The 25,895-nt window shown below is 55.9% G+C and overlaps 2 protein-coding genes across 2 annotated transcripts; both read left to right on the top strand.

The window, feature by feature from the left end:
• The first annotated feature begins 739 nt into the window (after positions 1-739).
• BSG (basigin (Ok blood group)) lies at positions 740-11,688 on the top strand. The gene is made up of 8 exons (XM_072357420.1): positions 740-893; positions 5,967-6,126; positions 6,988-7,076; positions 7,512-7,639; positions 7,841-8,114; positions 9,943-9,967; positions 10,296-10,359; positions 10,801-11,688. Exons 1-7 carry the CDS (start codon positions 812-814, stop codon positions 10,351-10,353), a joined length of 816 nt encoding a protein of 271 aa, XP_072213521.1. The 5' UTR covers positions 740-811; the 3' UTR covers positions 10,354-10,359; positions 10,801-11,688.
• Positions 11,689-13,282: 1,594 nt separating this feature from the next.
• HCN2 (hyperpolarization activated cyclic nucleotide gated potassium and sodium channel 2) lies at positions 13,283-25,502 on the top strand. Its single transcript, XM_072357673.1, is given in 9 exon segments — positions 13,283-13,431; positions 13,433-13,912; positions 18,759-19,182; positions 21,481-21,642; positions 22,516-22,734; positions 22,844-22,990; positions 23,083-23,323; positions 23,415-23,579; positions 23,726-25,502. Coding segments are annotated over 9 exon segments (2,901 nt in total). The 3' UTR covers positions 24,640-25,502.
• The last annotated feature ends 393 nt before the right edge of the window (positions 25,503-25,895 follow it).

Raw genomic sequence — 25,895 nt, 5'->3', positions numbered from 1 at the left:
CTGCCTGGTTCCCTTCCCACGTGCTCAGCTGTGGCCCCAGCTCACCCTGATGCCTCCAACGTGGCTGTAGGGACACTCAGTTCTAATTGGGGACCCTGTGGTGGTCGTTGCCATTCCCTGAGCACAGGCACAGCCCCCATGGCCCCGCAGGTCTGGCTGCACGGAGGAGACCCCGGGGGCCATAAATACTGCGGTTGGTGGGCAGATAGCAGCTCTATAGGGTGACTGCTGGGCTCCTTCACCCATCCCTATTGGCAGCCCCTTCCCATCCCCACCGTGTCCGGTACACGGGAGGGATCTGGGTTGTAACAAGGCAGGTTGGGGTCAGCCGGAGTTTGCCCGTGGGCACACGGCGCTACGCAAACAGCGTAGAGCAAAGGGCAGCCGCCTGTTACTCGCCCGTTCTCCCCCCCCCCCCCCCGGCTCTGCCCTTCCCCACCGCCCGCGGATGGCGGAACGGGAGCGCGCCTCGTTCGGGGCCGCGCATTGCCCCCCCCCCCTCCCCTCGGGCCGCGGCCGCAGCGCATTCCTATTGGCTGCGCGCCGCGCGGTGGGCGGAGCTACGTGTGGACCGGCCCGAACCGGCTCTCCCCGCAGGGAACGAGAGGCAAAAAGGCGCTCTCTGAGCCCTTCTTTGTGATTGGTCAGATCTAGCTGAAGGGGGCGGGACAAAGCTCATGTGCGGCGGCGCTATTGGTAGAGAGCTGCGTCGGTGGGGGCGTGGTCACGCCGCTCCGTCCTTCCCCTCACCTCGTGACCCGGCGAGGCGCTTATAGTGGGCGGTGCGGGGCGGCCCGGAGTGCGGGCGGAGATGGCGGCGGGCGCGGACGTGCCGTGCGCGGTTGTGGCGCTGCTCGTGCTCGGTTCGCTGTCGGCCGGCGGCGATGCTACAGGTGAGGATCAATGATGGGGACGGGGCGGGACGGCTGGGAGTCAGCCCTATAGGGCAGCTTAATTGGGAGACCCTCCTGGACCCGTCTGGGGGTCGTCGGTTCTGGGCTGGGAGAAGAGCTCCGGGAGCGGCAGCTGTGGGGGCTGGTTGTATGGGGGGGTCCCCATAGGGTTGGGGCCGGCAGGGCGGCTCGATCTCCCTGCGGTGCGGCACGTTCGCTGCGGGGCGGGGCCGGTCCGGGCCATGCCGGGGGTGGGTGGGGAGCTGCCCCTTGTCCGGTGCTGCCGCTCCGCCTCCGTTCCGACCGAGCAGCGACATCACGGAGCTCCCGGGAGCGGCAAAGGATGGAGCGGAGTCGTTCCGAACTGCGAGTTGCCCCGCGTTAAACAACGGCGTAACTCACCCGCTGCTCCCTCTTTAGGGAGCAATAGCGGCTCTGCGGCCCTTAAACCCCTTAAGGATGTTCACATGGAGCTTAAGTCGATAATCCCTCGCCGCGAGGAGGGTCGGTGCCGTGATGGTGCCCTCGGGTCCGTTCCGTTTCTTCCCGTTCTCAGCCCCACGCTGTGATTTCTCACCTCTTCATTAGCACGGAAACGCGATCTGGGCTCGTTCTGTGGCCTCGGGGTTTGACTCAGCCCTGATACAGATCGGAGCTGGGGTCTGAATGTTGCCTGTATCGATGCTGAAACGTTGATGCTGAATTCCAGGCTACAAAGTTACTGCAGCGTTCCGGCTCCAAGAGCTGGAGGGTTTGGAGGAGCCTGAGGGCAGGAATGGCAGCTCAAGTGTTTCCCTACAGCAAAGAGAAGGTTTAAATTCCCCCCCTTGCAACAGCAGGAGAGAGAATAGAAGGATGCTGCAGCCAGCAATGCCTGCTGGATGGATGGGAGCTGGCACTGATTGCCTCCTGTCTGTGTGTGCCCTCAGGCAGGGCTTAAGGGGGGACATTGTGCCCTTTGTGTTGGTTTTTACCCCCTTTTCTCTGAGCAAACCCTTCAGGTAATGAAGTTGGGTCCAAGGAGATGCTGCCTTTAGGAAATAGGAGTGGGTAGAAAGGTGGGGTCCTTTAGTGGCTGTTTAACACTGTTGAGTGTGGATGGGCTGATTGCTGGGCGTTGCTGGGGTCTGTTTGGGATGTAAGCCTTTGGGGGGGGGGGGAGGTTCCAAGGGGCTCCTTGTTTTCCTCCTTTGCTTTTGGCAAAGAATTTAATGCAGGATGTAGAGCAAGTGTGGAGAAGCTGCTTTCAGCCCTTCAAACCCGGGTGGGAGGACCTGCCCTGTTCAAGCACTTTCTGGAGCAGGATCTGCTTTGCAGCCTCTCTGAACTGCATTGAGTGCCCTTTAACTCAGAGCGCGTAACCTTGCAGCAGCTTGTTTTATCAGCCTGCTGTGATCACCTTGTAGCTGTAAAACACTCACCCCAAAATGAAACCAAATGCAAACCCATTGCTGCTTCTTAGCCCCTCTTTTGAGTCAGGCTGTAGTTAATGGGGGACAGGCTTCTACATGTGCTGGTGTTGATGCCGTGGCTCTTTGCAATGAGGTGGTTGGGAGTGTTTAATCCCAGCGGTGTGATGCACAAAACCGACCCTATCGCTTCAGACACCTCCTACATCTCTTGCTTAAAAACCAAAGCAGTTCAAGATCATCATCCTGGTGTCCCTGTTTTGTTCTTGTCATCCTTTCGTGGCTTGGAAACTAAAGCTGCTGCAAAGGTGCGTTGTTGAACGGTGCATTTTAGAAGCAAACTGCAGTGCTGTTGTTGACATAAAATAGCAGCAGCCTCCCAGGCTGCTCTGACCTCTGTTTTAAGGTGCCTTGGTTTTAAATATCAACTGTCTGCTAAAGCTGCCTTGTATCCTATGAGGTCAGGGCTCTCCTTGCTTCTCCAGGCACTTCTACCCCTTGCAAACCTCTGAAGTTTCAGTATAGAAAGCTACATTTTCCCCTTGAGAAACGTACCTTGCGGGCTCCTTTGTGTTTGTCTTGAGGAAACTTGGTTTCATAATGCCAGCTTCTTTCTGTGCTCTCACAAACAGCCGTGAGATGGCACACTGAAACGTCCTAAGGCACATAGAAACAAACAACAGCCCCAAACCCATCTTCCCTCGTGCCTATGCAAAACCCACGTGGAGCCGTCTGCATAACCCTGACGTTGAAGTTGCTTCATAACAGCAAAACTCATTTCCTGGGGCTGCTCTTGTCCTGCACGTTTGCTGCTTGCAGTTCTGGGAAGAGCAGCCTGCAGTCAGCTGCAGGAAATACCTATTGCAAAGCTCCCTGTTTGGAACCTCACTGGGGTTGACACGTAAGTAACCCTGACTCCATGATGCCTTTTACTGGAGTGATGGTGGCTGAGCCACCCTTCCTGCCCCCCAGGGCCTCTCCTCCCCGCTCTGTGCTGTGATGATTTGGGGAGCCTGGGGCTGCTGGATGTGGCTGATAGCTGCTGGAGGTGTTTGGCAGCTGAGCTGTTGCTTTAGCTGCAACCTTTGGACAGTCTGCTCTCAGACACGGACCCCTGGAGTCAATAAACGCATTGTATATTTCTAGGTGCTTGGTTTTAGCTCGTTTATTACTGATTTACTGCTGCAAAGCTGGCTTGCTTGGGGGGTGAAAAGTCTCACCTTGCTGTCTTGACAGTGAGGGCTGAGAAATGCCTCTGCACAGTGTGAAATCAACACGGCTGATAATATTCTCACCTTGGGGGAGGTTGGAGAAGGATTTGTGGGGAGGGAGAAATACTTTGGATCCCCCCATTGCTTTCTAGCAGTGTTGTTCCTGCAAGGAGCCATGCTTAGCATGCTCAGTGTACCCATAGAGATGCGTGCAGGGAAGTGCTTTTCTTGCTGCTGGGAGGCAGGGCTGGCTCTGTGCATGCAGTGTGCATGGCCTCACTTTTCTCCCAGGCCTGGAGGGCACACCTCACTGCAAGGAGATGCAGAGGATTCCCTTGTGGAGAGCATTCCCGTTTGCATAGCTGGGAATACGGCTGTGGTTTTGCAATAGGAAATCTGGCTGGTGGTGGAACAGCTCAAACTGAGAGCCATAGAATAAGGGGAGGGAGAGCAGGCAGGAGCTGATCCGAGGCTTGTTTGCAGCCTTTTCTCAATGGCTGAGTGTTTGCTTGTGGCAGGTGGGATTCTTGCTTTGCACTAACACTTTGCACTAATACCTCTTCAACTCGTAGCTGGTTTTATAAAGTCGCCACTGTCTCAAAGGAGACTGACTCAGGACAGCGTCGAGTTGCACTGCGAGGCCGTTGGCAATCCCATCCCTGAGATCCAGTGGTGGTTTGAGGGCAACGAGCCCAATGAGACCTCTGCTCAGCTCTGGGATGGCGCGTGGCAGGACCGGGTCCAAATCAACGCCACCTACAACCTGCACTCTACCAGCACCATCTACATCGCAAACCTCACCAGCGACGACTCGGGCACGTATGAGTGCAGGGCAAGCAACGACCCTGATCGCAACCACTTGTCGAAGAGCCCTAAAGTCAAGTGGATCCGCTCACAGGCCAACGTTCTGGTCATCGAACGTGAGTGGGGCCATCCCAAGGCCTTGGCACTTGCTCGGACACCGGTGTCTTGAGTCTCCTGCCATGCTCACCCTTGCACCCATGGCTCCCGAAAGTCCCCTCCTCACCTTCTCACCCCAGCTGTAGAACCAAGAGACTTCCTCCCCCCCAACCTCCCCTTCTCCCTTCTGTCATCTCCTCCACCACCTCAACTGGCCCTGCTCAAAAAGGGTTGTGACTTCCCAACCAAAACGCCATTCTGTTGATCCCGTGCCTTATTGTGGAGCCAAAGACCTGGACTGTGCTGCTTATCCCCGAGTGCCTCTGTGCCCCAGTGCTGCCTTGTAGAATGTGAGAGCCTTGGTTCTGCTGGTAGAGTCTGCCCTAACCACCACTGATAAACCAGCCCCTTCCCTGCACCTCGTGCAGCCTCCGTTCCTCTCAACAGCCTTGCTTTAAGCTCGCTTTCCTGCTTAGTGATTCAAGCTGCGGGGACCAAACAAATCTGCTTTTAGTCGTTTCTGGTGATGCAACCGTTTTTGAAATGGCCGTGTCTGTGTGCGACTCTTTGAGTGTGGGGAAGCTGCTTGTGTTCTGGGTGTGAGCAGTTCCCTCTGCTTCCAGTGCCAGCAGGCTGCTGATTTCTGACTAATAGAAACCTTAGAGGGGACTTGAGATCCTGCTGAGGCTTTATCAGGAAGGAAAATAGCGTTCTCTCCAGTATAAGTTATGGAAAGCTCCAGCTGAACCTTCTTGCAGGGGAATGTGAAGAAGCAGGAAAGCAAAATCCCTGTGCAGAAATCCATCTTTCTTGGAGATAAGGCTGGGTGCAAGGGTAGGAAAGGTAAAAGGGTAGGTGGTGCCATAGGGGCTGTGTAATGGTTCTGCTAATGGCAGCTGTTGGAGTGCCTCCTATTGAGGAGCGATGTCTGAGTCATCTTGTATTGCATAATTGACTGCTTCTTGGCACATGGGGCTCCAGGACCTTTTGGAGTCATGGTTCTATATGTTTTTTTTTTTTTCCCTTGGGGGAAATCTCAATGCAACTTTTTGGGTTGCATCAGCCGATGCACGCAGTGCTTGCATAAGGGCTTCTTTCTTATTACCCCCTCCCAAAGAGGGCTTTGGCTGCCATAGGGTTACACTGCCTGCAGGCGTATAGATCTGCTCAGGCTGTGGGAGGTGCTGGTGCTCAGCAGGCAGCCTCTGAAAGCAGAGAGCTGTGCTGCTGTTCCCAGCAGGGCTTTTTCCATCTCTCATGGAGCTCTCTGGGAGCTGCACCCATTGAGCAGGAGGTTCCCAACCTGGAGTGCACAGCAGTAGCTCTGCCCTACTGCGAGCAGCTGTAGCTCAGCACCCCAGTGTTGCTAGGGGGACTCTTGTTGGACTGTAAGTCTCCTGTGTTGACAACATCCATCAGGTCTAGTGGGAAGCTGATGCTCAGGTAAGTGATGGAGGCAAGGAGCTGTGTTCTTTAACTACATTCAAGTTTCTTGTGCAGGTGCTGGAGCACACGAATAGCAGATGTTAACTTCTGGATTTGCTCACCAATAGGTCCGGTGATCACAGGGCAGTACACCAGCTCTGCTGGCAAAGTGATCCTCAGCTGCAACATGAGCGCACCTCACACCAACATCAAGGGTCACAAATGGATGCTGGGAGACAAGACACTAAAGACAGAAGAAAGCAATTCAAACTCTTACATCAGTTACACGTAAGTGTCAGGAGCAAAAGCAGATTCTTATCTACACGATGGTTGTTTCTGAAGCTGGAGATGATTAATATTTCCCTAACCCCATCCTAAGTGCTTGCAGCCTTGCAAGAAAGCCAGTCTTTTAGACTCGAAGGCCTCGTGGAACAGCACACTCTAGTGTTCTCTGCGTGATGCTTTGCCGTGCATCACCCTGCTCTTGCAGAGCAAGCAATGGAGTTGCCTGCTCTGAAAAGCGTTTGCAGGTCGTGGCTGAGCAGATGTGGGAATAGTGGCCTTATTGTGGCGGAGCAGTGAGCCTTCCTTTCTGATTACAGTCAGGCCTGGCTGGCACTGACCCAGCAGCTGTAGAGGCATCATGTCCTTTTTGTATGGCAGTGCCGACGTGCCTGTCTCCCCATAGCAACAGGGAGCTGAACAAGGATTAAAGTATTTATAACCCAGCCTTCCTCGTGTGACCTCAATTCCTTAGCTGAGTGGTTTTTGGAAGTGGGAAGCTCCGTGTGCAGCAGAGCTAACAAACAGTCCGTTGTCCCATTGCAGCCGTGGACTGAAACTTTGCTGGCTCCTTCCATGGAGGGCCGGGTATTAGGGAGCTACAGAATGAGGGGTTTGTTGCAGTCAGCATAATCCGCTAAATCTCACTGCAGCAACTTTGCAAAGAGCTTTAATGTACGGGGAGGGAAGGGCTGAGAGCAGGGCTGCAATGGGTGCACGATGCTGCATAAACTACCCAGCTGGGATAGGAGAAACTGCCTATAGAGGAGGGTGCTGTTCAGGTGTCTGCTTCTGTACCTCTGAAATTGCACTGCTGACTTGTTCACCAACAGGGTGCTCATAGGATGAGCTGTTTTGTTTTGATAGGATCGAGGGGAAGGTTGAAGATCACTCTGGTGTCTACGAATGCATCTACGAAACGAACCCAGTGGCAAAAGGAAACGTGACTATAGAAGGTAACGTGGGTCACTTTGCTTCTGTGGCTGAGGAAGGGAGTGGGGAAGCTGTGCTCTCCTGGTCTTTACCAGGAAGGATTCAGTGTCTACTTGGGAATTACCAGGTGTCCTTTGAGACATCTCCGTTTTATGAAGCAGCTGATGCATCTGTAGGGTCAGCCTGAAGCCCTTGGTGTGTTCCCACAACAGTGATGGAAGGGGATGGCACCTACTGGTCCAATCTATCTGAGCCTTTCCTGAAGCAGCTTGATGTGCTTTCCTCATTGAAAATGTCAGATGTTGGGTGTATGATGGGATCAGGACCCACTATAACGAGCTTCTTAAAGTGAAGGGAAGCCTTATGAGCGGTCAGACTTTGATGCTGGCCATGTGGATTGCAAGGAGTACAAGTTGTTTGTAAGGAGGCGTCTCATTTCTTGTTGTTTCTTACTGCAGTTCAACCCCAAGTTGTAGCATACAAGAAGTCTGAGCACGGCAACGAGGGGGACACAGGCGTGCTGACCTGCAAGAGCCCCTCCTACCCCCCTGTTGACACCTGGACCTGGTTCAAAAGTGATCAAGGGGTAAGTGCTCTGGTTTGTTGCCCCCCCCAGCCCCTTTCTGCTCACCAAGAGGGCAGAGGGCCTCTTCCCATAATTAGCTAGGTCAGAGTATCCTTTATGCTCAGTGCTGTGGCAAGGAGGACTTCTGTAGTGACAGCACTGCATGGTGAGCGAGCAGCTCCCCTTGTGCCAGCCCTGATGTTCTCTTTTCCTCCCTCCTAGACCATTGTCAATGGTACCGGCCGCTACATCATCAAGTCCACTGGCAACAAGACAGAGCTCCGCATTCTCAAACTGAGCATTGAGCAGGATACAGGTGACTACCAGTGCAATGCTACCAACCTGAAGGGCCCTGGAAGTGCTACAGTGAATCTGCGTGTCCGCAGCCGCTTGGCAGCTTTATGGCCCTTCCTGGGTATCGTGGCAGAAGTTCTGGTTCTCGTCACCATCATCTTCATCTATGAGAAGAGGAGGAAGCCAGATGAGGTTCTTGATGGTAAGAGGTGGCTGAGGTTGAATCTTCCTGGGGACACAGGAACACTTCTTATCTAAGCATGGAAGCCTTTACCCAGTTATTTTAGTCTCAAGGAATTGCATTGTAGTAATGGTCCTTCAGCAAGCTGTGCTTTGGCTCAGAGGGATAAAATTGGATGCACGTTACACTCACCCTTTGTCTCACCGATTCCTCTGCACTTTGTTCAGCTCCTTCACAAGGATGGGGCTTTCTCTGACCATGAACATGCTGGAGAAACCAATTAGTAAACATCAGGCTGTGTCAGTGCTTCTATTAATACCAGGCTTAGTTTAACTGCAGCTCATGAATCTGTTCTGGGCTCTCAGATTCACACATCCTGACTCCTGGGGACTTCCTCCATGCATAGTGTTATCTTTAATCTGTTCAGAAAACATGGCTCCTCCCTTTCCTTATCAGTAGGAATCTTCATTGTGTGAACCAGCTTTTCCTTCCTTATCTGATCCCATTAACAATGAAGTATAGATGCTTGGTATCCTTCCTGTTTGCTAGGTCAGTCACTTCAGCCCTTTGCTGGGGAGCAGCACACATCAGGTGCACTGAGTGCTATGAAGGGGAAGCAGAGGGACTAGAACTAAATGTTCCTCCCCTGACTGTGGGGGCTTCAGAAATTCAACTCAAGGCAGTTTTATGAGTGAAGCTGTTCCCTCTGACAGCCCTGGTTGGAAGGCAGGTGTCTCACGTTATAGCTGTGTCTCTGAGCAAAAGAAAAGCTATAAGTGGTTCACAGAATGCTTTGGCTTCTGCTGACGTCAGCTGGGTCTGGGTCCTGTTGAGTGCTGATCAGTCAGAGCTGTAGGAGATCCTTTAACAGATGAAGATGGGATGTGTGATGCTGAAAGGTCCTGATACCCTCCCACCCTCTGGCTCATCAGCCAGAGATCTTCAGCACTTGAGAACCTGAGCCTGTGGGCGAGGAAACAGCTCAGTATGTGACACCCTTTACAACAACAGGGCAATAGAAAGCTGTGTTTCCCCCCCCCCCAGAATCTAGATTTGCCCTTCTTGAGAGGAGCTGACAGGAAGGGAGTGCTGGGCCAGCTCAGACAAATGCTGTACCCCAGGCATGTGGTTGTGGACTGGCAATTCCCTATTACCTAGAGTGGGAAGTCTAACTGGGGTATGGCATGATATCCTTGCTGGTGTTACCTTTCCACTCTTTCCTCCCCTGCTGCTGGATACTAACTTGCCTGGTAAGAACTGGGAGATGGCTCCAGCTGTGCTCCTGCATCATCCTCTCACCAGCTGTGAGCACACTGTGGGTCCGAGGCAGCCCCAGTGCTCAGAGCAGTGCTGTTCTGCTGCAGAGGCAATGGAGCCTGCAGTGGAAGTGGCAGAACGCAAAGAGCTGGTGAAAGGACACGGTGTCTCCTTAGCTGAGTTTCTCCATGTAGCAACAATGTGGTGTGCAGTGTATTTGTTTTGATTTCACAGCGTGCGTGGGGAGGGCGAGGGCTTATTGATGCTTAAAGCCTTGTTCCTGAAGCCTCCTGCATAACAGGAGCTTACGTCTAAGCTTGCTCCTTGTCCAAGCAGAGGCAAGAAGCAGCTTAAAGCTCATGCAAGGATGTGGTGTTCTTATAAGCCCTCCCTGCTCTCCCAGGCCCTGCTGAAACAACCACGTGGGTTCAGTGCTGTGCAGACTGTGGTGCCCAGTGTGTCCAGTAACCTACCTGGGTTGCTCAGCCCTGGGGCTCAAAGGAGTGAGAGAGCCAGAGATGACCTTATGTTTGTTCTTCTTTGACACAATTCTTTCTTTCTTTCTTTTTCCTGTGCTGTCCTGGACGTGAAGATGATGATGGAGGCTCTGCACCACTGTAAGTGCCTTGCTTTACTGTTTAGTCAGTTAGTAGTGCCAGATTGCATTCACTGGGGAATCTACTCTGAGCATAAGAGCTAGCTGAATGTGAGAGCTGGCTGCTGCAGGAGCTTCCTGGGAGATGTTTCCTCCATGTTTTTTTAATGTGGCCTCTTATAGAAGCAGAATACAACTTAGAACAGCACAAATGTCTCCAAAACTGTTTGTTCTGGAAGCTAACCTCATCTTGCTCTATCTTACCCAACTCTTAGGGCACAAATCACACCAGTGGGGTTAGGGCTGGGGTTTTGGTGCTGCTTTCTTCATCACCCCTTTTCTCTTTGCAGGAAAAGCAATGCCACGAACCACAAGGACAAGAACGTCCGTCAGAGAAATGCTAACTGAGCAGAGGTTAGTGCTGCACCTGGGGGTTCCTGATGCGTTGGGACACCCTGGGGACCTGCTGGGTCAGCTTTCACCTCCCTGCAGCCATGGGCTCATCCTGCTGGCTATAGGGGAATGTCCAGCTGGGGTCTTGCATCAAGAAGAGCCTTTGCACGCACTGTAGTGCAAGTGCTTGGTGGAGGAGGGGAAGGAGGCATTGCTATGAAGCTCAGGCACAGGCCAGCAGGAGTCTAATAAGGAACTGCTAAACTGGGACAGTGGGAGAGACGTGGAATAAAGCATTGGGCTGTATAGCATGAGAGGGTCAGGGCTGCCTGATTCCTCCCCCATGGGGTGGGTTGAGCTCACAGCTTTGCTTAAGGCAGCCAATTGTCCTGTGCTGCTTTATCACCTCCCAGCACAGCCTCGCTGGGTTCCCTAATTGCCTTTTCCTTTCTCTTGTGCCAGGTGACGTGTAGCTGAAGAACTTTGTCTGGACGTTGTTTTCTTCTCATTTTCCTTTGGTAAAATAGCACCAGGAAATACTTAGCGTGTCCTTCAGTTACTTCACTTTCTACAGGAAATTAAGTTGTAGAATCTAAAACACACCCTTTTTTTTGGGGGGGTGGGAGGGGAGAAAAGAATAAAAGGAAGAGCTGTGGGAGGGTTTGGTTTTATTTTCTACCTGTAAGCATAAATCCCTTTTATTTTCTGGTAGTTTGGGTCACTGTCATAGATGTATTTCTTCATGTTGATACGGAGGGGGTAGGCAGGGTAACGCTTTCTTTCTTTGGGAAGAGCTGTGTTGGGTAGGATTACTTTGAAATGCCTCTGTGTGTGAGGAGCAGCATCACAGCTCCCTGTGTGCTGCAGGTCAGGAAGAAACTGCTGTAGTAACCTGTGGAGATGAACTGATCTCCCAATGGGCTTAGGAAGGTAATTCTGGGTCTTTCCATAGACCAATAGTTGCATCTTTGCATGGCTTGGGAGCAGCCTGCATGGCTTGTAATTGCCAGACTTCCTGGCCATCTCCCCCCAGGGATGCTCTGCATGATTACAATCAAGCAGGCAACCAGGAAGCAGTGTTAGAGCTGGGCATTGGCTGAGCATCAGTAGCAATAACTCATTTAATGAGTAGCTGCTGGTATCTCAGGTTGCTACACTGAAGTAAGCAGATGCTGGGGCTGTGGTGCTGGGGGAGGAGGGAGGTTTGCATTGCGTTCTGTTCACGTTTGGGTGACAAAGGAGACTGAGAGCAGATAATGCTCAGAGGATTCTTTCTTGCCGGGTAGCACTGAGCTGATCCATCTGTTAACGTACTTCACAAATAAAGATGATTCCTCTCTTTTTTTTCCATCTTGGTTTGGACTCTGGTCTCTCTCTTCCCTCCTGGTTGGGCCCCCTGGGTTTGTTGGCCTGCTTTGACCCCTTGCCTGGCAGCTCTTCATGGAGCACACAAAGGTTTTGGCTCCCAGGATCCTGCCAGCTCTGTCTGCTCTCTAATCACAGTGCTTACACTGAGTCAAACCCTTCCAAAAGGAGGTAAGTGGGGCTTCTTGAGGAACACTGGCCACTGCTGCTGATCAGCATTCTTAAAGGTGATGGACTCAGCAACAACCACCTGAATACCTGTAGGGAAAGCAATTGGTGCCAGTGGTCCTGGCAGGGAGCTGCTGGGACTGGTCAGTGCCTGCAATGAAAGGCAGGTGAGGGCAGGCTGGATAAGTGCTGGTGAAAGCAATGAAGCATTGCTGGCTGCTTGACTCCCAGCTGCTGCCTTTGCTGTAGTATCACATGCTTCCCTGAGAAATCATTTTCCTTCCTGTGGAGGAGAGGGAAGAAGGTGCAAGGCTTCTGCCTGCAGGTTGCACACGCTGGGGGCTCATCTTGCTGTGTGCAGCTCTGCATTGGGGCTAATGCATGAGCTTGCATCCTCACTATGAAGTGAGAACAGAACCCTGTTCTGGGGGGGGAAGGGGGATGATTACAGCCCTTAGTGCTGTGTTGCCTGTAGATCTGGCAGCCCAGGGCCTTCCTCCAAATGCTGCTGTCCCAGTGTCACCAGCTCCCGTGCCCCGGGCTGACCATGCAGTGTGGCTGTGCTGCACGTCAATGTATTATGCAAGCCCTGGCACAGCCGGCCTCGTGCTTATGGGTGCTGTCCTGGGGGGAGGGATGGGGAAAAAAAATCAATGTGTGGCTTAATTTCCTTGTTGAGGATTTGGGACCTGCCTGCTCCAGCTCCTGGGCTGCAGCACAAAGCTCTGTTTGTGCCCTTTGTTCCATGGGACTGGCAATGGGTGAGGAGCAGCCCGGGATTGGGGGGATGCGTGGCTCCGTGCTGCGCTCTGCTGGGCTGTTGTCCCGTCTGTGTCTCTGTCCTGCATTGCTCAGTTGCTCCTTGCCCTGAATGGTGTTCCCACCTCATTCGTGCCCGTGTCTCTTGCTCAGGATGCGGTGCTCTGTGTGACCCTGCGGGGATGGGGGGGGGGCTTGGATCAGACAGTGGCAAGTGGGGAATGGAATGATAAAGGTTGGAAAGGACTTGTAAGGTCACCACATCCCAAGCCATCCCCACCATGCCCATTAACCAGTGCTACATCTGCATGTTTTCAAACACATCCAGAGATGGTGACTCCAACGCTTCCCTGGGCATCCTGTCCCTATTCCATTGCCACTTTCTGCTATGAATTTCTTTCCTAGCATCCAACCTGCACCTCTCCCAGCGCCCCTCTCATCCCGAAGGCTGCGCTTGGAGGCATTTGGGATAAATCTGCTGTTAATGAGAAGCAAAGGAAGTTTCAATGGAAGAGCCGCCTCTCCCAGCCCCGGGTGGGTTTCTGCCCGGCGGGATCCGCGTGGCTCCAGCCCGGTGCTCATCCTGAAGCCGTTCGTCGGCCTCGGGGCTGCGCGGAGGACACGGGTTGAGCTTCGTCGGTCGCAGCGCTGGATGGGAGCGGTGGGAGCAGCGCCGGGGATGCGCAGCCGGGAGCTGCTCCAGCGGGGGGAGCTGCGGAGCCGCTGCGGTCCCGTCTCCCGGCCCGGCCCTACGGTCCGCCCCCGGCCCGCCCCACGGCGCGGCGGCGGGTACCGTTCGGGTACCACTCGGCCGCCGGTGGCCTCGGCGGCAGCGCACGATGCGATCGGGCGGGGAGGCGGCGGCCGAGGAGGAGGTGGCCGAAGGGGCCAAACGAGGTGGAGGAGCGACCGCGGGGAGAGCGAGGGGCCGCGGGGGAAAGGGATCCCCGAACGGGGAGTGCCGCCGCGGGGAGACGCCGCGCAGCCCCAGCGCGGAGCAGCCCCGAGAGCCCAAGGTCTCCTTCTCCTGCGGCGGTGGCGGCGGTGGCGGCGGCAGTGCATCCCCAGGCGGGGTTAAGGCGGCCGAGGAAGGCGACGATGCGGGCGAAGAGGTTCGCGGGAGCCAGGCCAGCTTCATGCAGAGGCAGTTCGGGGCCATGCTCCAGCCCGGCGTCAACAAGTTCTCGCTGCGGATGTTCGGTTCTCAGAAGGCGGTGGAACGGGAGCAGGAACGCGTTAAGTCAGCGGGGGCCTGGATCATCCATCCCTACAGCGATTTCAGGTGCGTGCCCAGCCGCCCCCCCTCCCCTCTCCTCCCTTCCGTGCATCCTCACGGAGCCCCGTGAGCGCGGAGCAATTGCGGGCATCGCTGCGGTGGGGCCGGGCTCGAGCATCCCCGGCCGTTGCGAGGCCTCGTTGAAGGTGGTGGATGGAGGGAGCGACCGGAGCGTTCCCCCCCCCCGCTTCAGGTTGGGAAGAGGAGGAGGAGGCCGTGCCGTGCCCTGGAGAGGGCACCTTGAGCCGTGCTGGAGGTGGAAGCGGCGGATGCGGCCGCGTGTATGCAGGGAGGGGCTGGAGATGGGCATCCACCTCCCCGGGAGCCGCCGTCCATCCGGGGATGCCAGGAGCCCTCTGCTTGCCCGGTGCGTGCCCGCACAAGGGCATCCTCTCGTCCTTTGCAGGGCCTCGGAACGGCTCAGCACGGCAAGGAGCCGCTGGAGATCCCGCGGGGGTTGGGCTTTGCCCCTTTGGGTGTCATTGCGGGGGTTGAGGGGGGAGGTGGAACAGGGTCGTGCTCATCCCTGGGGTCCTTAAGCCCTGCTATCCTGCTGCAACCTCCACGGCCATGCACAGCTTCGGGAAAGCTTCCCTTCCCCCAAGGAGGCCCAATCCCATCCCTGAGATTCAAGGAATTTGAGGAGAGATTCGTTTTATTCCCAGGAGGAGCAGTGTCCCCGAGGTGCAGCCTTTGCAGCTTCCAGCTGAGGAATGGCAAACCCTGGAAGAAAGGTCGTGCAGCACCAGCTCCTGTCCATCTCCCTAATGGGGAGAGATCAGCAGGGAATGCTTGGAGGCTCCCATGGGGATGTAAACCTGGGACAGCACAGCCCTTTCAGGGCTGAGATCCTGCTGACATCCTTGGCAAGCGAGGCTGCTGGGAGCCCCTTGTCCAGTAACTGTACAAGGGGGCTGAAGGCTGCTGGCCAAAGGCAGGGGGCCAGCAAGCAGCTCAGCACTGGGTCCTTCACTTTCTTAGTGCTTGGAGGGCTACACTCCAGGGTGAGTGAACAGCTGTTGGGGTTATGTTGAATCCCCAGTGATGCAGAGGTCCTCAGGTCAGCTCAGAGGCTGTGGAATGAGAGTCTGTGCTGACCAGACAGGATTATGGCAGGGACCAACGCCTGCACCTCTTGGGTCCTGGCCTCACGATGGCTTCTGTTCTGCTCTGCATCCTCTGAGGTGCAAAGAGGGGCAGCTGGAGGCTCCAGTTTGCTCTCCTTGTACACACAGTCGTGCAGCCATGGGGCTGATATTGCTGCCCATATCCCACTGTGGGTGTTGTCCCTCCTTGCTTGCTGCAGAGCCAGGGTGTGAGTGCTTTATGGCTTAGCCGGTCACGAGGGTGTTCTCATGGGAGCTGCACCATCCTGCTGTGACCACCGTTATCCCCAAGCCGTGTGGGCTCCCTGTCTGCCATGGGGGTTTTCACTCTGGTTTTCACCTCTCTTGCTCACGGGGCTTTCAGGAATGGGGTGGCTGTGTGGCTTCACTGTCCCCATGCTGACCGTGCTGGTGTGACAGCAAGTTGGCAGCACTCAGAGCTGGCAGAGCTGGGGCCTCCCTGCAGGCGACCTTGGGGGTGTCACGCTGCCACTCTGTCCCCTCCCAGAGCCTCTGCCACCGAAAGCACCAAGGCAGAGCTCGTGTGTGTGTGTGTGCTGTGATGCTGCATGTGGCATAAAAGAGTTCCCTGCTTGGTGGGGAGGAGCCACAAGGAGAACCAATGCGTTATCCCAACCTACCAATGTGCAATATAAACAAGATTGGTTCAGTGTGGGGCTCAGCAGTGAGGAGCCCACTCCACTCATGCATGCTTGGTATGTATGCCTGTGTATTTCACATCGTTCCCAGCAATATATATATATATATATATGTACTATCTGATAATGATAATGGGAACATGGACACATCTATGTTTGCCCTGTTCAAAGCCTGTTTTCCTATCTTAAGATAAAACCATTGCCCATCTGCATATGTGACATCATTTCATAATCAGAGGCATTTGGAGGTCTGTTTCCTCGTGGACTCAGCAGTGATTATTCATGCAGAATTCAGGGGCAGATTTGCTCCGGGAACAAAAGTCGCTGTTTACATAAATAGTGAATGATTAGGAAGCAGCACGGATGGCTGTTTGAGATCATGAGCTGCAAATCTGATCAAAGAAACCTCGTCCATCGTGCAGTAGGCAACGTTGAGCAGAGCCACCTTCATTGCTGGGCGCTGTGATGGGGTGTCATTTCTCCTCCTGGTCTGTAGGGATGGAGGAAATAAAGGGCAGGCACCGACGTTGGCATGAGGTCTGTGTTTGTTGAGCTGGAGTTGGAGCAGGGCTGGGAGTCGAGGTGAGCTGTGGGCCAAGCTTTGCAGTGAATGTGGGTATGCTGTTGAATCAGGTGCTGTATTTGCATGCTGATAAGGACCTGAGTGTGGTGTGAAGCACTGGAGCAGCAACGTGGCTGGGGATTGGGACTGGAGGAGCACAGTGGTTTTTGCAGCAGGCTCAGGTGCTGGGGGTCCCTTCCCATTGGAGACATGCATGAGCTCAGAAGGAATGTTCAGCCCAGGAAGGAGGGCTCAGCCTTGGAGCTGCATTGGTAACGTGAGCTGCATGCAGGGGTGGTTCAGTGGATCATGATGGACCTCCTTTCTCCAGTGCCTTCAGCATCACTTTGCCAGCTGCTGCTGGCTTTCTGCTCCCTGTACCCAGGGCACGTGCAGGGCTGGTACTGCTTGCTGCCACCTCCCTCATCCTGCAGTGAAATGGCTCCTGCTGTTCCACTGCTGGCTGGCAGCTGTGTGCCCTGCAGGGTGACCTGGCCTTGCTCTGTCTCCCAGTGGGAACAACGTAAATGCCACTGCTAGGTGCTTGCTGACGATCCCGCTGTTAATTATCCCCGATGACAGCAGCTGGGAACAGGATGAATGTGAGCACAGCAGACCTGATGGATGGCTGAAAGCCACAGCTTACTCATCAGGAAAAAAAGGCTGTGCCTGCCTGCCTGCCTGCCTGGGGGTGACTTTACAGGTTGGTGCCTTTGAGCACTTTGCAAAGCCCAAAGCAGCCACCCCTGCCCCATCCCAGGGGCTGTTCCTGCAGAGAGCAGCTCCGTGAGCTGATCCCAGTTGTGTCTTTTGGGTCTGTTTGGTGCTGCATCCATTGCTCTGCCTCTGCTCGGGCCCAGCTCCTGGTGGTGGCTTCGTAACCCACTTTTCCACGTGCCCTCAATTTGAAGGAACTCTGTATATTTGTGACAGGTTTGTGAATCGCTGCTCCCACTGTGTGAGCTGTGATGCCTGCACGGTCCCTGTAGTGGTTGCATTCTGTGCTGGGGCAGTGGAGGTGAATGGGGACATCCTTGGTGTGCTGCATGCATGCACGCATCCCCTGCCCTCTCCTCCCATTGGGGATGGGGCCCTGGGCTCCTTCAGCTGCTGCTGGTGGTGGGTTGGGGCAGCTGATGGAGTGAGGACAGACACCATACCCCCCCCTCAGTGTCTGCCAGCATCTCCTGCTGCCATTACTGCGGTTCAATTAGGTCAGAAGTAAGGGAGATATGGGGGGAGGGAGGGGGGGCAAGGATCCTAATTAATTTGTTTGGGGATATTTTTAGCAACCTGGACTGAATCTTATCTTTATGCACATGCTGCCCTCCAAGGAAGAAAGCATTGGTGTTGCAGCAGGGGTTGCTTAGGATCAGCCCTGTAGGGTTGAGACCGTCTCTGTTAGGGTGCTCAGGACCAGTTGCTCTTTCCCAGCAGACTCTGCCCCCAGCCCAACAGATTGCAGAGGGATCAGAGCCAGCACCGCATGCTGCCCGGCTGGCACCATGATTTCATCTTTGCTCTTCCCTGCTCGGTTTGGCTGATGCCCCGTTGGGACTCAGTGCACTGGGGGCAGCTTGTGGAGCTTAGGGGAGGCCCTCATTCCCCTCTATGGGGTCCTGCAACCTCAGCATTGCAGTAAAGCCTCGGTGCCCCCCACCCACCCACCGTCACCCCCCTGCTGTCACCAAGGGCTGCGTTGTTCCTTGGGGTTGGCTGCGAAGAGAAGAGCACAGCCTGTCCCTTTCTGGCTGCCAGCTTGTGGAGGGGCACTGGGTGTGAAGTCATCGTTGTGCAGCAGTGACATCACTTGTGGTTGCCATGGTGATGTCTCACATGGGGAAGGTGTCATTGGAGAAAGGTCACAAGCTGGGATGCTCAGCTCCTTCCAGCCCTACACCAAGCTGAAAGTGCAGGGGGGGGAAGATGGGCAGCCCCACGCATGGAGCTGCAGCCCTGACAACAACAGAGCTGCATGTCCTGCTGTGACCTTGGTGCATGCAGGAAGGACATGGGTGGAAAGAGGAGAGCCAGGAGAAGTGGGGGGCTGAGGCAGCATTGGTGCAGAAGGAAGGGGGAGGCATTCTGCTCACTCCTTCCTTGTTCTCCCTCCTTGCTCCAGCTGCAGCTGGACGTGACCATCTGCTGTTCCCCCCCCCCCTACACACTTACTGTCCCCTGCAGGGTCCCCCATTGGGTTCTGGCGGGGTTGCTGCTCATGGAGTGCTGGTGGTTGAGGTTCCCCAGCCATAATAACCCACTCTCAAGGTCTCCCCAACTTGCTTCAGAGCTTGTCTGGGTTTCGGTGCTGACTCAGTCTGACCCCACAGCACACAGCCCTGAGGCCCCACACTGCACCCATTACCCTGCACAGCCCCACAGTGACAGCAAAGTGCTTCCAGGCCTGGAAGTGGTACAACCTCAGTTCATCCCTTGGGGACCTGCAGCTCCTGCCACCATTCATAAGGACGTGACATTGCCACAGAGGGGTCCGGTGATCCCCTCCTTCCTCTGTGCTCCTCCAGGTTTTACTGGGATTTCACCATGCTGCTCTTCATGGTGGGCAACCTGATCATCATCCCCGTGGGCATCACCTTCTTCAAGGAGGAAACCACAGCACCCTGGATCGTCTTCAACGTGGTCTCCGACACCTTCTTCCTGATGGACCTGGTGCTGAACTTCCGCACTGGGATCGTCATCGAAGACAACACGGAGATCATCCTGGACCCTGAAAGGATCAAGAAGAAGTACCTCAAGACGTGGTTTGTGGTGGACTTTGTCTCTTCCATCCCCGTGGATTACGTCTTCCTTATAGTGGAAAAGGGCATCGACTCGGAGGTGTATAAAACAGCCCGTGCTCTCCGCATCGTCCGCTTCACCAAGATCCTCAGCCTGCTGCGCCTGCTGCGCCTCTCCCGTCTCATCCGCTACATCCACCAGTGGGAAGAGGTAAAGGTTGCTGGGCAGAGGGTATCTGGGGCCAGAGGTGTATATACAGACTGGAAGGTGCTGCCCTTGAGAGTAGACCTGCAGGGAAAGATTTGAGGGGTTCTGGTGGGTCAGGAACTTCACATGAGGCAGCAGGGTGCTCTCGTAGCTCGGAGAGCAAATGGGATCCTGGGCTCCATCAGAAGCAGGGACAGGGAGGTGATAGTCTCTCTCTACTCTGCCCTCATGAGGCCCCGTCTGCAGTGCTGCGTCGAGGTCTGGGACCCCAATAGAAGAAAGACAGGGAGCTGTTGGGGAGGGTCCAGAGGAGGCCATAAAGATGCTCAGAGGGCTGCAGCACCTCCACTGCAAAGATGGGATGAGGGAGCTGGGCTTGTTCAGCATGGAGAAGAGAAGGCTGTGGGGTGAGCTCAGTGCAGCCTGACAGTATTTAAAGGGAGCCTATAAACAAGAGGGGAGTCAACTCTTTGAAAGGGTGGATAACAGCAGGACAAGGGGAAACAGTTTTAAGTTGAAGGAGGGAAGACTGAGGTTGGATATCAGGGCGAAGTTCTTTACTATGAGAGTGGGGAGGTGCTGGAACAGCTGCCCAGAGGCTGTGGATGCCTCGTCCATCCCTGGAGGTGTTTAAGGCCAGGTTGGATGGTGCCCTGGGCAGCCTGGGCTGGTATTAAATATGGAGGTTGGCAGCCCTGCCTGCAGTGAGGGGGGGTTGAAGCTTCACGATCCTTGAGGTCCTTTCCAACCCAAACCATTCTATGATTCCATGGATGCTCCAAACAGCACCAGCACCTCAGGGATGCCCCAAGAGGGGACTTGAGGTTCCTGCTCGAGGGCTGGCAGCATCCTTCTGAGCCCCCAGCATCTGTGGGAACGCTGACAAAGCTGCTCCTGATGACTCCTCGGGGCTGCTGAGCTGTGCCCATGTGTGTGCATCTGGCTTTGCATTTGTGCATGCGTGTCGAGGTGCTGGGGCTCACACAGGAGCTGCCAGCCCCTTGGGGTTCAGCAGAGGCTGCAGGGGCTGCTCTGGGTGTGTGGCTGCGGCGTGCTCAGCTCTGCTGCGTGGGCTGCAGCTCCTGACAGCACTGACAGATGTGGCCGTGCAGGTACGTGCTGCAGCGTGGAGCTGTGTCTGCACACAAGCCTGGGAGGTGCTGGGAGCCCTTCTTGCCTTCCTCTGCCTCATTTATTCCCAGGTGCTGCATCCCAGATGCCCGCAGCCTCCTCCAGCCCCACATCCCTGGGGGTCCCCACCACCAACCCTCCTGTCTGCCCCTTCCATGGGTCCAAATCTTTCCCCTTTTCACTTTCAAAGGGGAAGCAGCACAGAGAACCCTGCGGATGAGCAGAGCCAGCGCGTGGCTTGGCAGATTATCCTGATAATCACATCTACTTACAAAGGGATGGAAGGGGAGGGAGGGCAGCCAGACCCGGCGTGCCTTGGGATGTGCAACCTTTTGCAGTGTGGGGCAAAGCAGAGCATGTGCTGGCACTGCAGTCCCATGGTTATCATTGTGTCCCACCGATGGCTCCAGCAGGGCTGTGATACTCGAGGATGGGTCCTCCTCCTGCCCTCTCTGTGTGCCCAAATGGACCCAGCAGCCCTTAGAGCCCAGAGCTGAATGTAGGGGATGTGGTGACTTTGCTGTACCTTTGTCCTGCCCTTGCCATGCCCTTGCTGTGCCAGCTGCTTCATACAGTGCTGCGGGGCTCCAAAAGGGGAAAGGTAAGGTGTAAGGGGGGCTCACACACACCTCTCTAGCCCTGCAGTGTGCTGGTGCCCTTGGTGAGAGGCGCTGGGGACAAGCAGGGCTGTGACAGTGGGGGGACACAGGAGCACTTGGCTCTGCCTTGTCCTTATCCAGGCTTGCAGGCACCCTGCTGGCTATAAATAGGCAGGAGGAACACAGGCACCTGGGGCCGCTAATGACTCTTTTGGCTGAGGCTGTGCAGGTTGAGCCCAGTGCTGCACCATGCAGGGCTGGGATGGTGAAGGGGGAGAAGGTTTGGTGCTGCTCCCCAGCTCTTGCTGAGCACCCGACCCCATTGCCACCATGGGCGGACAGGGGCTGTGCTGCAGGGATGCACCTTGGATAACAGTGCTGCAGGGTTGGGGCTGCACCTGGTGGTTCAGAGCTGGACCCAGGGGACATCTATGGGGATTCTGGTGTTGCTGGGCAGGATGGAGGATGAAGGGGTTTCATCCACCCTACTCCAAGAGCCCCCAACACGGGGCTGGTTGCGATGACTTGTGGCCATGCTCATGATGCTGCCTTCCTTCTCCTTGCCCTGCAGATCTTCCACATGACCTACGACCTGGCCAGTGCTGTGATGAGGATCATTAACCTCATAGGAATGATGCTGCTGCTGTGCCACTGGGACGGCTGCCTTCAGTTCCTCGTGCCCATGCTGCAGGATTTCCCCCAGAACTGCTGGGTCTCCATCAATGGGATGGTGGTGAGTGCTGCCCTGGCCCCTTTTCCTGCTGCTCCCCCATTGCCAGACTCCACTCCATACAGCACTGAGGGCACAGACAACCCAGGAAGGACATCCCTGCCATTCAGCTGGTGCTTTATGGCAATTTCATCCCTGTTACGGCCCGTTCGTGCCCACATCTTGTGCCTGTGCAGCCTGGTGGGTTTCTGAGTGCTCTGTGTCCCTGCTTTGCCCCTCCAGATTGTTCCACACGGGCAATGCCACTGATCCCAGGGCAAGGCAGGGACTGCAGCTGCTGGAGGCTTGTGGTTGCTGTGGGGTTGGGGCTGTGGCTTCAGGGCTAGCAGGACATAAGGAACAGACTGGTCTCCAATGCTGATGTGGCTCTGCCCTCATCCCCTGCCTCCATCCCCTTCTCATTAGCAAGCAAGCTGCTATTAATAAATAATGGGACACATTTCTAATTGCTCCCTCTCAGCCCTTGCAGCTCAATGCAGGACCTCCCTGCTCCACCCAGCTCCCCCATTCTCCTCTCCCTGTGCTATTTTCCTCTCCGTCTGCTTTCTTGCCCTTCTTCTGCTCCCCTTCTCACCATATCCTTCATCCAGAGGATGAAGGCTTCTTGAAGCTTTGTGCACAGACCCTGGGGGGTTCCCAGTGCCCCAAACTATCCAAGCACAACAGTGGAGGAATGCTGCTGCTGCCAGGCAAGCAGCTCAGTCCCTTCACAGGGGCTCTCAGTTTAAAAGGGCACGATGCCTGAAGAGTGAAAGGGAAGCCAGGAGGGACAGCACAATGCGGGGCCACTGAGTGCTGTGATGGGAGCAGAGCATGGAACTGGAGACTGCTTTGTACCTATGGGGAGCTGATAGCTTTGCTCTTTTGTGGCTGCAGAACGACTCCTGGAGCGAGCTGTACTCCTTCGCCCTCTTCAAGTCCATGAGCCACATGCTGTGCATTGGCTACGGCAAACAGGCGCCCGAGAGCATGACGGACATCTGGCTGACGATGCTGAGCATGATTGTGGGAGCAACCTGCTATGCCATGTTCATCGGCCACGCCACCGCCCTCATCCAGTCACTGGACTCCTCCAGGCGCCAGTACCAGGAGAAGGTACCAGGGATCAGGGATGTTGGTTGTGCAGCTCTGCCTTGTTGTGTTTGGGGAGGTTGGGAGCCTCCCAGCACAGGTCCCAGCCCTCTGTGGCCGTCTCTCCCCGCAGTACAAGCAGGTGGAGCAGTACATGTCCTTCCACAAGCTGCCCGCTGACTTCAGACAGAAGATCCACGACTACTACGAGCATCGCTACCAGGGCAAGATGTTTGATGAGGACAGCATCCTTGGGGAGCTCAATGAGCCCTTACGTGAGGTGGGGAGGCTCAAGAGCTGAGGATGGCAGGAGGGGGGGGGGACCTGGTGGGTCGCAGCCCCTCACTGCTCCCTGCCCTCCTTCCCCTATAGGAAATAGTGAACTTCAACTGCCGCAAACTGGTGGCCTCCATGCCTCTGTTTGCCAACGCCGACCCCAACTTTGTGACGGCGATGCTCACCAAGCTGAAGTTTGAGGTGTTCCAGCCAGGCGACTACATCATCCGCGAGGGAACCATCGGCAAGAAGATGTATTTCATCCAGCACGGCGTGGTCAGCATCCTCACCAAGGGCAACAAGGAGATGAAGCTCTCTGATGGCTCCTACTTTGGCGGTGAGCATCTATGGGTCCCAGCTCTCCATTTCCAGTTCTCTCCATCAAGACTTGGTTCCATTGTATCTCTCCTTTCTCATCCCTTCCCCAGAGATCTGCCTGCTGACCCGTGGTCGGCGCACGGCCAGCGTCCGGGCAGACACCTACTGCCGCCTCTATTCACTGTCAGTGGACAACTTTAACGAGGTGCTGGAGGAATACCCCATGATGAGGAGAGCCTTCGAGACCGTGGCCATTGACCGCCTTGATCGCATCGGTAAGGCTCTTAAGGGCTGCAGGGCTGGACTGTAGGGCCCTATTGGGTGCTTGGGAAAGGGGCAGCAGCGCATAGAGGTGCCCACTGGGGGCCTTGAGCATCCCCAGTGCTGAACCTCATCACTCTCCCCATTGCTTTTCCTGCAGGGAAAAAGAACTCGATCCTTCTTCACAAAGTGCAACACGACCTCAACTCGGGTGTCTTCAACAACCAGGAGAACGAAATCATCCAGGAGATTGTCAAGTATGACCGAGAGATGGTGCAGCAGGCGGAGCTGCAGCAGCACACAGCCATGTACAGCCCGGTGCAACCCCAGGTCACCTCTGCCATTGCCACCCTGCAGCAAGCCGTCGCCATGAGCTTCTGCCCACAGATGGCCAGCCCTCTGGTGGGCTCCATGGCGCTGGGCTCACCCCGCATGATGCGCCGCTTGCAATACGCCCAGGCCGTGCCCAGCCCCTTCGCCGTCTCCCCAGTGCTGCTGCAGCAGAGCCCCCCGCAGCAGCCTCAGCCCCCCGTGCCCCACGCCAACCCATCGCCCTCGCAGGACCAGGCACAGCCCACCTCCTCCAGCGCCTTCGCTGCTGCCAGCCCGCCGACCCAAAGCCCCTTGGCCAGCCGGACGTTTGCCTACGGAGGTGCCAAGGGGCAGCTGGGCTCCCAGCTCTCGCTGAGCCAGCAGCAGACGCCCGGCTCTCCCCCAAGGTTGGCCGTTCACAAAAGCACACAGGCGCTGCCCACCAGCAGCTTCAGCCAGGATTCACGGCCTCTATCAGCTTCTCAGCCCTCCCTGCCCCACGGGCTGGCGGCTGGCAGCACCCAGAGCCCCCCGGCCTCGGTGCACGAATCCTCTGCATCCATCGGTGGAGGCCCAGCTGCCACCGCTGTCTCGCCGGGCTCGGGTCCCCCAGCTGGGCTGCGGAGTGCGGTGTCCTCGAGGGGACCCCTGTCTCACCCTGCGCCCACCCTGCAGCAGGACTCGGTAGCAGCCCGCAAGGATTCGGTGGGCAGCATGCCTGACACGGACCCGGCCAAATCCAGGCTGTCTTCCAACTTGTGACCTCCACAGGTGTGGGGATAGGGGTGTCGGGGTGCCAGGGCAGCCAGCCCCATCCCCTCTGCTCCATCCCCACTGAGGAGCCCCTCGGCCACCTCCACCCCTGCTCCCTGGCTTCCTCCCACTGCCGGGGACCCGTGGGTGGGCACAAGGGGGGTAGGGGGGCTGTTGCCTCCAACCAAAGTTTGGCCCCATCTTCTGCTCCTTACGAGGAAACCCCACTGCCCCATAGAAGCCACAGATGCATCGTCCCCAGTGATCAACGCTGTATATGATATATATGACCTGAATACAAACCTATATGTGTGCATCCGCAGGACACCTCCCTGGGGTCTTAGGCATGTGGGCCAGCACTGGCACGTGCCCCTGCCTCCCCCTCCCACAGACCCATGGCGAGGGGTGACAGCCAAGGAGTGGAGGTAAGTTATGGGGTCTGAAGTACAGCAAGCCCCAGGGGACTCAGAAAACCCCTATGCCAGCCAGACTCTGGGGCTGGGGTGACCTCAGCCAGGCAGTCCTGCTGCTGGAACCCAGGGAGCTGAGCCATAAAGGGCTGCCACTGCATAGAGAGCAGCACTGGGCTCTGCTGGCTTGCAGGCTGGGGAAGGCACAGACTGTACGTGAAACAAGTGTGCCCGTGTGTGCAAAGATGGATGGAAGCGTGCACGGGTGTATGCACGCACGTATGCCCCTGGCTGGCACACTGGAGCCTTCCACGTTGAATGTATGCAGCAACCCATGAGCGAGGAGCCCCATGCCCACCTGCCTTCTTGTAGCTGCAGGGCCAGGGCTCTGGGGCCACACTCCAAGCGTCACCTTTCCATCCAGCCCATCCTGTGCAATAAATGTCAGCAACTGACAGAGCTACACACGACTCCGTCTCTGCTTCTCCTATGCTACCACCCCTCTCCCCTGCAGCTCCAGCTCTCCATCTCTGCTAGTGGCCACAACCCAGGCTTCAGGAAGGAAGTTTGCCCTTTAAAGAGATGCCTCCCTGCCAGCACCAGCTGGACACCACGGGGCAGCAATGGAGAAGTGAGAGGCACAGGGTACCACAAGCATCAGTTATTGCAGGAGATGGAAACAGAGCCCTGCAGAATTGGCCACATGAAGCTCCTGGCTAAAGCTATAAGAGCCCAGCAGTTGCAGCCAGGCTCTCTCAATGTAGACAACAAACACAGCAGGACAGTTTAGTCTCCAGTTCTGCTGTGATAACGCTGTGAATAACTGAACCCCAACCTGTCAGCAAACGGTGGCAG

This window comes from Excalfactoria chinensis, chromosome 26 (genome assembly GCF_039878825.1).
Source record: "Excalfactoria chinensis isolate bCotChi1 chromosome 26, bCotChi1.hap2, whole genome shotgun sequence".
NCBI lineage: Eukaryota > Metazoa > Chordata > Aves > Galliformes > Phasianidae > Excalfactoria > Excalfactoria chinensis.
The sequence above is the reverse complement of the archived record's forward strand: the minus strand, read 5'-3'. Positions and strand labels throughout refer to the sequence as shown.